The 13,633-nt window shown below is 34.5% G+C and overlaps 1 protein-coding gene across 2 annotated transcripts in view; it reads left to right on the top strand.

Moving 5' to 3' along the window:
* TAF2 (TATA-box binding protein associated factor 2) overlaps positions 1–13,633 on the top strand; it is a 57,677-nt gene that overhangs the window by 33,946 nt on the left and 10,098 nt on the right. For both annotated transcript variants that reach the window (XM_081117254.1, XM_081117255.1), the window contains exons 20-25: positions 562–701; positions 3,458–3,527; positions 5,588–5,697; positions 9,010–9,239; positions 11,155–11,260; positions 12,884–13,006. In XM_081117254.1, coding sequence (XP_080973380.1) covers positions 562–701; positions 3,458–3,527; positions 5,588–5,697; positions 9,010–9,239; positions 11,155–11,260; positions 12,884–13,006 — 779 coding nt within the window. The remainder of the gene's footprint in view (positions 1–561; positions 702–3,457; positions 3,528–5,587; positions 5,698–9,009; positions 9,240–11,154; positions 11,261–12,883; positions 13,007–13,633) is intronic.

The raw sequence follows: 13,633 nt of genomic DNA, 5'->3' as shown, positions 1-13,633 counted from the left end.
ACATATATTGTATATATAGTTTTTGTATTCTGCTTATATTATAAACACTTTCTCATGTCATCAGAAATTCTTCAGAAGCATTATTTTTGATATCTGCATAATATTTATCTCATCGGATATAAGCATTCTTCTGTTAGATTCTTTTAAGACGACTTTTTGCTTCGTTCAACTTCTTTGCATTTAATTATCAAAAAGTTCTATTTCTTTAGGAGTTTGCTAAAATAGTCAGTTCACTGTTTCAAACACTGTGAACAGTTTAACCTCCCATATTTATTATTTACTAAACTATATAACTAAAATTTCTGGAGAAGATATTAAGTATAATGATACCTGTAATTGGATTTCCAAACAAGCTTTAAACTTTGTTTTCCTTTAATAGGATTTAGATATTTTTAATTTTTAGGATCATTGCAAAAATTTAATGTTCCAGAATTAAAAGGCAGATTCAAATCAGATCAGTTTTTCAATTCAGTGTTACAGATTAATTTCTAATGTCTATCAAACAAGTTTGATTCAGAATACTTTAACAAAAGTATTTAACTGTAAATACTGTTTTCCTAGTTGTTTGAGAGCCATACGAGTGCTTCAGAAGAATGGACATGTGCCGAGTGACCCAACTCTTTTTAAATCTTACGCAGAATATGGCCACTTTGTGGACATTAGGATAGCAGCTTTGGAAGCAGTTGTTGATTATACTAAAGGTAATGCTTTAGAAATATATGTTCATATCATTTTAGAAAGAAATGTTTGTTTAAAGCCAGTTGTAGATACTGGGGTTTTCTTTTGTATAATACAGATATTTTGATTTTAAATTCTTTTTTTTATTGCTTTCAGATTAATAATTTTAAATTCTTGATTCATTGATTTTTGGTCAATGTAGAATTCTTATAAGAATTAAAAAGTGTGCCCGGCCGGGCGTGGCTCAGCAGTTGAGCGTCGACCTAGGATCCAGGAGATTGGGGTTCTATTCCTGGTCAGGGCACATGCCCAGGTTGCGGGCTGCAGCTGATCAATGACTCTCTCATCATTGATGTTTCTATCTCTCTCTTTCCCCTTCCTTTCCTCTCTCTGAAATCAATAAAGATGTATTTAAAAAGAAAAGAAAAAGAAAAAGTGAGAGAAAAGAATAAAATTATAAATAGATATCTTTGGTCTTTCCAAGAAGTCAGTATATCATTCTTATAGTTTTAATTGCGTGTTATTTTAAGAAATAGACAACTTTTGTAAATTTCTAACTATATAAGAAGGATTTGAGAAAACATCTTGCTTCTGTCCCAGATTGATATCTAAAAGTAGAGCAAGAGACATAATCAGGAGCTTCAGTACAGGGATTAAGCAAGGCTTTATAAAATTGGGAAAAAAATAAGGCCAGAAATAAATAAGAGAAAACTACAGGGTCAAAACATTTTCAGAAATACAGATGAGAAATATAAAGAGATGAAGAGGAAAATAAAATAAAATAAATCATGAAGAATGGATTAAGTGACAGAAAAGCAATAATCCAAGAACTAATAGAATACTTTGATAGGCTGTAAATGAAACTGAACTAAGGTAGAGTCTGAGAAAACTTAAAGTTTTAAGGTTAAGGAAAAAATGTGTAAGTGCCTAGGAATATCAGAACCCAGTTATTACACAAGGCAAAAGAACAGTATGGCCAGGGATATCTTCAGAATATGAAGAGTTTAGAAGACAATGAACAAACAGCTAACATAATGTTTAGGGGAAATTGTGATCTGAGATTCTCTACTTTGCCAGGTTGTTCTGTTGCTTGTGTAACCTTGAAGGCTAGAAGTGTGTCTCCTATGTAACATTTTCAATAATAAACTTCCTAAAGATAATTTTCAGCTGATCTGGATATGAATCAGAGTAGTAGCTCAAGAAGAGACATAGTGATGAACAACTGTGCCTGTAAGATGAAGAGCTGAGCTTAAATATTTGTTAGGTTCTAAAATTAACTGCAAATATCAGAATTCTTTAAAAGTTGACATACAGATGTAAGAAATGTGTAAATTAATCTACATTTAAAATTCCAGATTATAGCACTAAAATATGAGATAAGTAAAAAGTTAAAGTATCCTGAACTTTTCATCTGATTAGAAAGAAAGGAAGGGGTGAGGAACGTTCTTGAGTAGATGTTGGTTTATTTTTACATGTTAGAAATTATAAAAGGGTAAGATCAATATAGTGTGTATAATGTATATGTTGATCTAAGTAAGAAAGCACTCAGTCCAGCTGGTGTTGCTCAGTGGTGGAGCATCAGCCTAGGAACCTAGAGGTCATAGTTTGATTCCCGGTCAGGGCACATGACCGGGTTGTGGGCTCAATCCCCAGTAGGGGCCATGCAGGAGGCAGCCAGTCGATGATGTTTCTCTCTCATTGATGTTTCTATCTCTCTGTCCCTTTCCCTTCCTCTCTTACTAAAAAAATCAATAAAAACATAATTTTTTAAAAAAAGAAAGGACTGTCATTTGTTCTTTCTATGAAGGGTTAAAATATATATTCTTTTCAGAAATGATGGTGAGAATAGTGATTTTTTTTTAAAAAATGAATTTCTTAGCATGACATAAAAAAGTAATTATCAGTATCCAGTTTTATTTCGAGATTTTACCAGTTCATGAAATTTAGAAGTTTTGAGGTACACTAAACCTGCCAGTATTCCCAACCTTCTTTCTCAAGGTCTGTGATGTTCACTGTCACATATATATGAAGGTTTCCTGAATTAGCACTACCTGAAATGAAATGGAATGCTAATACTAGGTTTCCAAAAGAACACTAAGTTAATAAGCATAATTTTATTGAGAGGCGTTTAAATGTGATCCATGAAATTTAGATCATTTGAAAATGGAAAATATTAGAAATAAAATTCTGAAAATAAAGCTTTTCAAATCATAATAGCAAAACTTGTTGAAAAGGTGTATGGGAATAACTAATAAGTCATTTTATTGGTCAGTTATAGCATGATTTTTGTAATTGCCTTTTATGTTATGTTGAAAAGTTAAGGCTGCTCTTTGGTCTTAAATGAAAGAAACCACTCGGGAAACAGTTCACTTTATAATATAGTTGAGATACCATTGAATATCAGACCTCTCTCTAATTTGATTTAAGCATCTAGAAACACAGTTTGATTTATTTAAACACATTCTATCCATTTAATCATCTCTAATTTAAGGCTCACTAAATTATAATTTGCTTTATGTTGTATTTGCCACTGATTTGAGCTGTAATGAAAAGTACATACTCGGTCCTGTTTTGTGTTTTGGCTGCATGTAGCACAGTACTTAATAAAATTTACAAAGTGGCCTATTACGTTAAAAAAAAGTAAATTGTCCACAGCCTTCAACTCTGATTGGAAATCCAGCTAAGGCAGAGTCCTAAATATTAAGTGTGAACTCCTTGCCTGTAACTTGTTTAATTTGTTATAATTGCAACAAATATATTTCTTTATTTTTATTTTCAGTGGACAGGAGTTATGAAGAACTGCAGTGGCTCCTTAATATGATTCAGAATGACCCTGTACCCTATGTAAGGTTAGTTTTTGTGCTATAATTATTATTTTTAAGTCCTAAAGTAAATTGAATAATTTCAGAAGATTATACATGGAACAAGTCTTTGTTATTTTTGAAAACACAGGAATATGTTATGCTTTTATCATGCCCTTTTTGAATTTGATTTGGCTTTGAAAAGACGTTTAAAAATATATTGTTAATATAAGTTTATTTTCTGTAATTTTATGTATGGTTTGTATTGTGACTTAGAGGAAAGCTTATGTAATAAGCACCTGGAGGATCCCTTGTATATCCAAAGTTACAAAACCTCTACTGATTGATTGAATGTCCTTTAAAAATAATTAAGAACAATGTTTTTGGTGTATCCCATTTGTTTCTATCTCATATAAAATCTTAATTTTTCTTAAATAGACTTGGGATTATTTTTATTTTTGTATTTCCTTCTAGTCTTCTTTTCTGCTGCTTTCTTTTGGTTTTGGTTTGACTCCATTTCTATAGATAGTGATTGACAATGGTTTTGGATTGGCCCACCAAGAAAATTCTCAGTTGTCTAGGGAAATAATATGATGCTTTGACCGCTGTCAATATGACATAAACTCATGACTTTCTTAGGATTTGCTTCAGATTTATTCCAGATGTCTGAAACGTATGCTTGTTCTGAATTTTGATGTTTAATCTGTGAAAAATTAAGCGTAAGATTCTTATTGTTTTCCCTTAAACTTTATCATCTTTGAGTACTTGCTTTGAGTATTTAGTCATTTATAAATATTTATTGTAAAGTCTTCTGTTATCTAAACTTTAAAGAAAAACCTTTTAAAGAAATGTTTAATTACTAAAAGTAATACATGTACTAATCATTATTGCTCTTTTAGTAATAATTTCAAAGATATTCCCAGAGTACCCTTTACAATTTTTTGGAGTGGCTGTAAAGAGTTTGCGGTGATCTGCGTAAATACTATGAAGTTTTATTTGTTCTCATAGCCTTTCAGTAGTCTTTCATATGGTCTTAAAATTTCAAAGCACAAAAGGATGTTAACAGTGAGAGTCTACATCTTTCAGTTTTACAGACATAAAATTGAAGCTGAAAGGGATTAAGTGACTTAACTGCAACATAGTAGTCCACTTTTCTCCCATCTCTTAAGTACTAATCTCATCTGATATCTTTCCGCCAACAATTTAAATACAAAAATTTCCCAGGTTCACCTCTTAAAGTTTTGCTAGCATCAGTAAAAATTACAACCTCAGTTTCTTTCTTCCTCCATTATACCCAAGCATGCCATTACTCTGAGGTTTGAATTTCTCAGGTCTCATTGTAGGCCTGGCTTTTGTCCCTTCACTGAATGTTAAATTACTATCAGAGCCTCCTTGCTTCTTTTCTTTCTCTATTCTTTTTTATGGTGTCTTCTGCCCATAGCATTGGACATTTTCTTTCTCAAATTTTATTTTGGTCACACTGCCCTGTTTTTCAGAAGACTCCATAATTTGTTCAGGTAGCCTCTCACGTAAGGTAAAAACTTGCAATAGCAGAGTATAACTGTTGCCACCTGTAAGGATACTTTGTTATGAATTGACTCTTCTAAATCTCAGTTTATTTTGAGGAAACATTTTGTAATCTCCGTGTTTAAAATGCTTTTGCATATTTCCATGCTTTACAAAGATACTATAATAACAAACTCTATATTCATTTTATCATCTCAAATGTAGACTTCTTGGCCTATGTGATTTTTTTTTTTTTTGCCCCATTTTAAGATTTTTATACTTACTGATCAGCCTTTTTAAAACTTTTCTAAGGAGGATAAAATGTTACTTTAGTAGCAGGATGGGAAAGGTTGGTTAAGAATACACAGAGCCTGGTGTTAGAAGATCTCATTGTACACGAAGGCAATTTTAGAAAGAGCAAACCCACCGGAAATTTTTAGTGAAAAAACAGTATTAAATACTGTTAGGATGTAACGTACACCTTTTGAAATGAAACTAAAAACACAAAGCTACATCTAAGAAGGGAGATAATAGGAAGAAGGAACTACAGGTGATTTTCAAATGTTTTAATGGTCAGCAAAATTTTAATTTTTCTTTTTCAGACATAAGATTCTAGACATGTTGACTAAGAACCCACCATTTACTAAGAACATGGAGTCTCCCTTATGCAATGAAGCCCTGGTAGATCAACTTTGGAAACTTATGAATTCTGGTGAGACAGCAGTGGCTTTCAAAAACACAAAATGATGACTGGATTATTTTCATTTTACAACAGGTTTTCAGTACTTAAAGAACTGTGGTTTATTTTTTGTCTTTTTTTTTATAAGTAGGATACTTATTACACCTACCTTCACAGTGGCGGCTGTGATAACACTTGCTAAGGGTATATTCACTCACTCTCCCCACAGGGTGATTGAAGAGACAAAAATACTGATTTATGTGAAAGTGTCTCAAATGTTTAAAGAGCTCTAAACATTAAACGGCAAAGTATTATTATTGTTGTTGTTATTTCAGAAGGTTACAAAGGGTTGAAAAATAAGTCTTTTCACTTTATTCTTAGGAAATTATACGTACAAATAGAAATGAAATTTGCTGTTTTCACTTAGTGTAAGATGGACAGAATGATCAGGATAGAACTACCCTTTGGCCCCACTCTGTGCACATTTCCAAGCTTCTGTCAATAAGGGCTGCTGGGTTTATTGAAAAACGTACTGAAAAAGTGACTTTTAAAGTGAGCTTTCTTCTTAGCAGCTTTTTGGCTTGTTCAGCTTTAATAGCAATTACTTCAGAAAATGAAGAGATAGTCTTTTTTAGGATCAGATTCACTATTTTGGGGGTTTGTCTTCAGATACTTTCTGGTTTGAATAGAGAACATCAGTACTGGGTTTCCTGCTTTCTTCTTGAGTGCTGTTCTGATTCAGGTAAGCAGGGTTGGTCCCAGTTTCACTGCCAATGAAGACAGAATGGACAGCATTACCCAAGAGAAGAAAATATGACTGTTTTATCAATTTATGAGCATTCTTTGCCATGTAAATGATTGGGGTGGGAGGGATATCTGGAAGATTAAAGAAGTGTCTTCAAAATGCTGTCACAGAAATTGGCAACTGCTCCAGGGCCTCTGTCTAATGGAATTGATTGATCTGGAATCCTAGCCCAAGATCATAGAACTAACTGGAATTAAGCAGAAGTGATTTTTCCCCACTATACCTCTCAACTTAATTCCACTGTAATGACAACCATTTTAAGATTTTATTCCATGGTTTTGAAATATAGGGCAGTTCTTTTATCTTTTTTTGTGATTTTAGCAGAAGCACTGCTATTCATTTTTTATCTTCCTCTTATCAGCCTTAAATTTTAATATTTGTAAGTCAATTATTTGAAGAAAAACACACTATCAGGAGCTGCCTCTGGAACAAAACAGTAATGTTCTTTCCTCCATCCAAATGAAAGGTAAACCAATGCCAAAAAGCCCACATAGAAATAAAAAGTAAAAACCATAGTCTAGTTAATTTAGTGCAGTTGAGCATCCTTCAGTATGCTGCCTAATTATCCTTAATCTGACTTTCAAAACACAGAACACCCTAGCTTATGAAAATATACATTTCCATTTGTTTTTTTAAATTAAAATAATTTTTTAAAAACTTCAAGGAAGTCACACTCAGCGGCTTAGCTGGTTCTGATGACATATACAACAGAGTGCTCAGGATGGTAGCAGACAGGTGATATTGATCTTCAAGGTTTAGTTTTCTCCCAGTATAAATGTACCCTCAACCATTCTTGGTTTTCTAACTGATAAAATGCCTGAGATTTACTTCTTTTCTTGCTAGACCCACGAATCTATAGCTACAGGGCTAGCTCCTCTGGCCAGATTCCCTCCCTTTTAGAGGGTTGAGCCCCTCCAGCCTTTGTGGGAGAGGCTCAGGACTGATGCCCTGAGGATAATGAAGGCGGCCTACGACAGGCCGGTCCAGCGCAGATACGCATGTTCCAGAGACGGGGCTGGGTCTCCAGTGCAGATTCTCCCTTTCATTCTGTACTGCTCTTCCCACTTCTGGTTTCTTTGTAGCCTTTAGGACATAACCTTGTCCTCCTACCTTTCTCTTGCTTCTAACAGTGCAGTGTTTCTGTTACCTTGCACACAGTAGCAGAAGTGAAGATGTCTCATAGGATTGATAGTAGCTCATTTGCAGCAGTGTGGCCTGCAGGGTGCGTAGCACAGTGTAGTATATAGTGTGAACTCCATAAAATTGTAATTCCTTTCAGGTGGACTGCCTTTGCATATAATTAGTATAATATTTACTTATCAGAGTAAATCTCATCAGAATCACTAGTTGATTATAATTTGTTTACTTATTCTAATGTTGGTTATTTAAAATCACAAAGCTTAATATTTATGCTGTCCAAAATTTGCTGTAGCAGCTTCTTTTTTTTGTTTGTTTCTTTTTAAAAATTATGGTAATCTTTTTGAAACCACGGTCAGAATTAAATATTTATAGGGTTTATTTTCTTATTTGGAAGAATTTATATATTCTTCTCACTTGTTTTAAATTCTCTAGATTATTTTAATTTCAGCCTGGAAATCATAGCAATTACCTAACCCGAGGTGACAATTTTTATCTTGTCAGTCAGTTCTATTTAATGGCGGTACCTACCTAGAGTGCTCTACTGGGGAAGAAAAGGAAACTGAGAAAGAACTCTGGTCTCAGTGAGCTCTGGTTTGTCATTACTTTGGGCAAATGTGAGACCAAAACCCTTATTTTGGAGATGAAAAAACTGAGATTCATCAGAGGAATTGAAAGAACTTGTCTCTAGTCTCTCAGCTACTTTAAACTGAATTTCTAAACAGGCAGTTTTCTGGTCAATACGTGTTGTACTGCTTGTTGCTATCTCTGGGGTTTGCTTGTTATTACTGTTTTTTAAAACAAATACCTAGTATAACAACACAACTGTGAAGGTGTTTAACAAAATATTTTCCTCCTCTACAATGATTCCAAGTTCAGAATTGTGTTACTTCTAGTAGTTGTAGGGTTTCTTATATTTAAAACCTGAACATAATAAATTTGAGAGTTAGGAGAATTTAAGTGCTGGGGTTCATGATGGCTCATGGAGCGCTGTCTTCCTAACAGGCTATTAAGGAAGAAAATTAGACAAGTTGAACAGAGAATGAACGAAAGTGGGATAGTTACGGAGGAGGAGGAATTAAAAGAAAAATCTAAAAACAAAAAATACTATTTTTTAATTCATTTTGTAAAGAAGAATGGTGTGATGATAAAACATTTTCCCAGTTATAAAGTTCCCTAGTTAACTCACTAACATTTATTGTTCCTATAATAATTTATAAGTATCTGTGTTAAGATAAAACGCATCTTTAGGGTAGAGGGCTTGCCAGTGGGGCCTAGGTCGAGAGATGGCTCCTTTTAAGCATCATAATTCTTTCATTTCTTCCCTCTGTACAAGTTCTGGAACAGATAAAAATGTATGGTTAAATGTGTATATTGATTTTTATTTATTATTTCCTTCTTAGGTACTTCACATGACTGGAGGCTACGGTGTGGTGCTGTGGATTTGTACTTTACACTTTTTGGCCTCAGCAGACCTTCCTGTTTACCCTTGCCAGAGCTTGGGTTGGTTCTTAATCTAAAAGAGAAAAAAGCTGTCTTGAATCCGACCATAATTCCAGAGGCCATCACAGGCAATCAAGAAACTGCAGTTAATCCAAGTAGCCACACACAGCTAGTTGGATTTCAGAACCCTGTAAGAATCACATGTTACTGAAGATGTAGTTTTATTATAGCGAGCTCTCTAGGGAAGAGAATTGCACCTTTTAAACTGGCAGTTTTAAAGCCACTAATGTTTTTTTGTTACCTTTTTAAAAACTGGCTGACATTCACTTAGTACTTTGTAGTTTACAAAGTACTACTGACAGCTACATAGTGCTGCCAGTCCCTTTACTCCTTTTGATGACATAAAGATTGTACTGCTCACATAGAATTTCTTCTTTGAGTAGTAGAAAATTGAAATGAATATTTAACCTGTTACATATTAACCTTCTGGTTCGTATATGGTCACAGAAAACTGAACACAAGGGACCCTGACATTTTTTTCTTTTCCTACTCTGTGTAATACCTAGCACAGTTCTAAACATGATAAGTGCCTGGCAAATGTTTCTTGAATTAAATAAATAGGTAGATAGATAACGACAAATGATCAGGTAAGTGAGTTACCTGATTTGGAAGGAGATTATGCATTACATTTAAAAATTTTATATATGTTTGCCTTCAGAAAAGTTTTATTTCTATCCGTGCATTATAAAATTACCAGACTTTTTGCAGAAAGTCCTTTAGGGTACATATTAATCATTTTACTGTAACTTAAAGAACATTTTTCAGAAATGATTTTCTTATTGAAACATTTAGTCATAAATGTCCCCAATACTTCAGGCTTCATTTTTCACCAGTATTTAGACCAGATTACTTGCCTGGCAATTCTCTACTGGTAAGGTGTTGTGGCACCTTAACACTCAATTCTCTCTATACTAGTTAGAAATAGTCACTTTAAATTAGTTATTCACCTAGATTTTCTGAAATATAATTGTACTTATATTTGTTGTAAATTTAGAATGTATCCTAGAGTTTGGGTTATGAAGCCGTAGGGCAGATCTTTTCATGGGGAAAAAAGTCTCATTAAAGAGCTCTTTCAGATCCGAATAGTTATAAATTTATGGGAATGAATGTTTATAATTCTTGCCCGTTTATGTTAATTTACCCACATTCATACTTGGAGTCTTCAGGATAAGAGGAGAAAATGACACCAAAAAATATATTCTTTTGGGAAAGCTCTAAAAGTTCACTTAAGTAATTCTCCCCCTTCCCCCCCCAAAAAAATCACAGCCGACAGGAAAAGGCGAAATTTATTTAAGCTCACTGCTGATACCTTTCAGACACCGGGCTTGCTCTACTCTGCATGGTTGCTGTAACTGTCAGTGTTCAGCTGTAATGGGAGCTACTTGTCTTCAGAAATCTAATTTTGGTCTTAAATATTGCCTCGGGAAGATGATCACCTTGCCCAGGAAGCACCTCATTCGTAGTGTGTCAGCTCACCAGCAGGGAGTAAGAGGAAGTCTGACACAGCACTGGGCCCCCACTAGGACCCGGTCAGGTCTGGAGAAGAATGAGGGTAGCAGTAAAGTCAGACTCTCAATCCGAGGAAGAGATGCAGGTTAAACCTGTACTCAGTGTAGCGTCCGCCGCCTTGTAATGCTGTGGACCCTTGGTTTTCCTCAGAAGCAGCTGGGGCAGCTGAGCCATAAGAGCCCACATGTCCGTCTCTAAAGTATCCAGCCAATTGTGTGGCCTTTGTCACATGCTGCTTCTCTGTTGGGAGGAACTGTGTGCACGATCTACCCCGACTCATGACTCTCCCGTAACATAGAATAGACTTTAGTTGCTGTTACATTTCCAGTAATTTCCAACCAGCTTCTTTTGGAGGCTGGACCACATAATCTTTTCTCTCTCTTAATACTTTTTGAGAAAAAGAGACTACTTTTCCTTTTAAGATTATTTGGGGGTATATCCTGTGGCCTCTTCTGCTGCTTTTCGTAAGAGCTAAGATCCAAACATAAAGTGACATGATGGCCCTATTTCTCTTTCGTTCTGTGTGTGTGTGTTAGTTTTCAAGTTCTCAAGATGAGGAGGAGATTGACATGGACACTGTTCATGACAGCCAGGCGTTCATTTCTCACCATTTGAACATGCTTGAAAGGCCATCCACGCCAGGTAAGATTAGTGTACTGCCGTCCCTGGGCTGATCGAGAGAGTTCAAATGATACATACCACTGTTTGCAGGTGTGTTGCTTTATTTTCAAGTGAACAACTATAAAGTTTAAAAGTAGCTGGTGTAAAAGAAAATATTAGATTGTATCAGATTATAACATACCAGCAAAGGTATAAATACAAAAAGTAGAGTTTTTTTATTTTGCATTTTATTTTTTTAATATTTGGCATGCTTATACTTCTGGATTTGTTATTTATTTATTTATTTATTTATTTATTTTTAACTTTATTTTTATTGTTGACACTATTACAGATGTCCCCATTCTCTCCTCCTTTGCCCACCTCCACCCAGCCCCTACCCCCACTTCCCTCTGCCGTCACCACACTGTTGTCTGTGTCTGTGGGGCATGCATATATGTTCTTTGGCTAGTCTCTTCACCTTCTTTCATCCAGTCTCCCTCTCCCTGGGTTTTTTTGTTGTTGTTGTTTTTTTAAATATATCTTTATTGATTTCAGAGAGAGGAAAGGAGAGGGGGAGAGAGAGATAGAAACATCAATGATGAGAATCATTGATTGGCTGCCTCCTGCACGCCCCCGACTGGGGATCGAGCCCGCAACCTGGGCATGTGCCCTGACCGGGAATCGAACCCCGATTGCCTGGGTCGACGCTCAACCGCTGAGCCACGCCTGGCTGGGCTCCCTGGGTTTGTTTAAAAAAAAAAAATCTATAAGATTCCTTCCAATAGCTTTAATTTCTTTCTCTCTCTTGCTGCCTCTCTCTCTTTTAATAGTAAGCTTAACCTCAAAGTTAAAATACTAGATCTGATTTCTTTTTAATAATATAACCATAATTGTATTTAAAATTCTTTGACTGAAGTTAATGCTGCCCATAATGCTGCTACTACTCTTTTTGCCTGCCTGCTTCACATATTAGATTTTGCGTGCATCTCTCAAACAGCATAATCTTCTCTTTTGAAGATATTACCTGAGAAAGTATTGAGTTGATATGTGTAATTTACCTTATTATTTCCCTTTTGGTAGCCAGTTAGGTTATTTCTGACTTTTATTTATTACAGGTAATTCTGCATTGCATACCTTCATATAAAAGTTTTTTGCTTTTTAATCAAATTATGTTTTTTGTATAAATTCCCAATAATATATTGTTGGCAAAATTATTAATTTTAGCTATATTATGCAATACTTCTGTTCAGATTGTCTTAGCTTTTTATATATAGTTCCATAATGCTTTTTGAAGAGATTACACCTATTTGGTCATCAGCATTTTTTAATTTTCAGGAATAAAGCTTTTATGTAACTTGCAAAGTTCCATGTAAATATTAAGAAATATGACATGGTTTCTGCCCCACAATATAGAATTCCTTTTATATGTTCAGCAGGCCAGTCACCTTAAACTGTCTTTCTTGATTGTGTATTGTTCTCAGACTTACGTATATAGGAACCATGACAAAGGGTTAAATCAAATGGTATCTTCAGCAGTAAAAATGTATTTTTATTATTAGAATTTTATTGTCGAACTGCTTCTGGTTATAAAAACCTGTCAGGCTTTTTTTCCTTTTGGGAAACAAAGGAATTAATTCATCTTCTCTTTCCCCTTCTTCATTTTAGGGCTCTCTAAATATCGACCAGCTTGCTCTCGATCGGCTTTAATACCCCAGCACTCACCAGGTGGTGATGGCACACCTGCCACAAAACCCCAGTGGGGTCTGGAACTTGCACGGAAGGGAACAGGTAAAATTATTGTTGTTGTTTTCATCAAGAAGAAATCTGTAAATTTCATGAAGTTTTTTTTTCTTTTTACATTCAATATTACATTTGTTTCAGGTGTATAACGTAAAATGTCTTTATTAACTTAAAAAATAAATTAAAAATACAGATCTGAGGACTTGCTTTACTTGAAACACATTGAATTTATAGTATCTAACATAAAGACTATTTTAAATTAGACTTTTTAATATTTCAAAAGTAATGAATGTACTACTCCTATTTTGTAAAACTCAGAAATAACAAAGTAAAAAGGGAGGAGGGAAATGATCTCATGTCATTTAAAGTTACCCATTGTATTAACATTTTACTCTTTCCTTGTTGTGCTTTCTCTAAAAATATCATAATACGAAAGTGTCAACTTCAGTAGAAATCATCAAATCTGAGCCTTTGTACTTTCTTAAAATACAAAAATCAACTACTTATTTCTCCTCTCTCCTTACCCTTGAAAGTTTTACAATTGGTTCAATCCTGAAGCCTTGATGCTACACCTAGAAAACTCACATGTTTTGACTTTTAAATTATTTCATACTAATCGGGCCTAAGTTTATGAAAAGTAATTCAGTTCATATATGTTTATTACCTATTCTACTA

This window comes from Miniopterus schreibersii, assembly GCF_964146895.1.
Source record: "Miniopterus schreibersii genome assembly, chromosome: 17".
Lineage (NCBI taxonomy): Eukaryota > Metazoa > Chordata > Mammalia > Chiroptera > Miniopteridae > Miniopterus > Miniopterus schreibersii.
The sequence above is the reverse complement of the archived record's forward strand: the minus strand, read 5'-3'. Positions and strand labels throughout refer to the sequence as shown.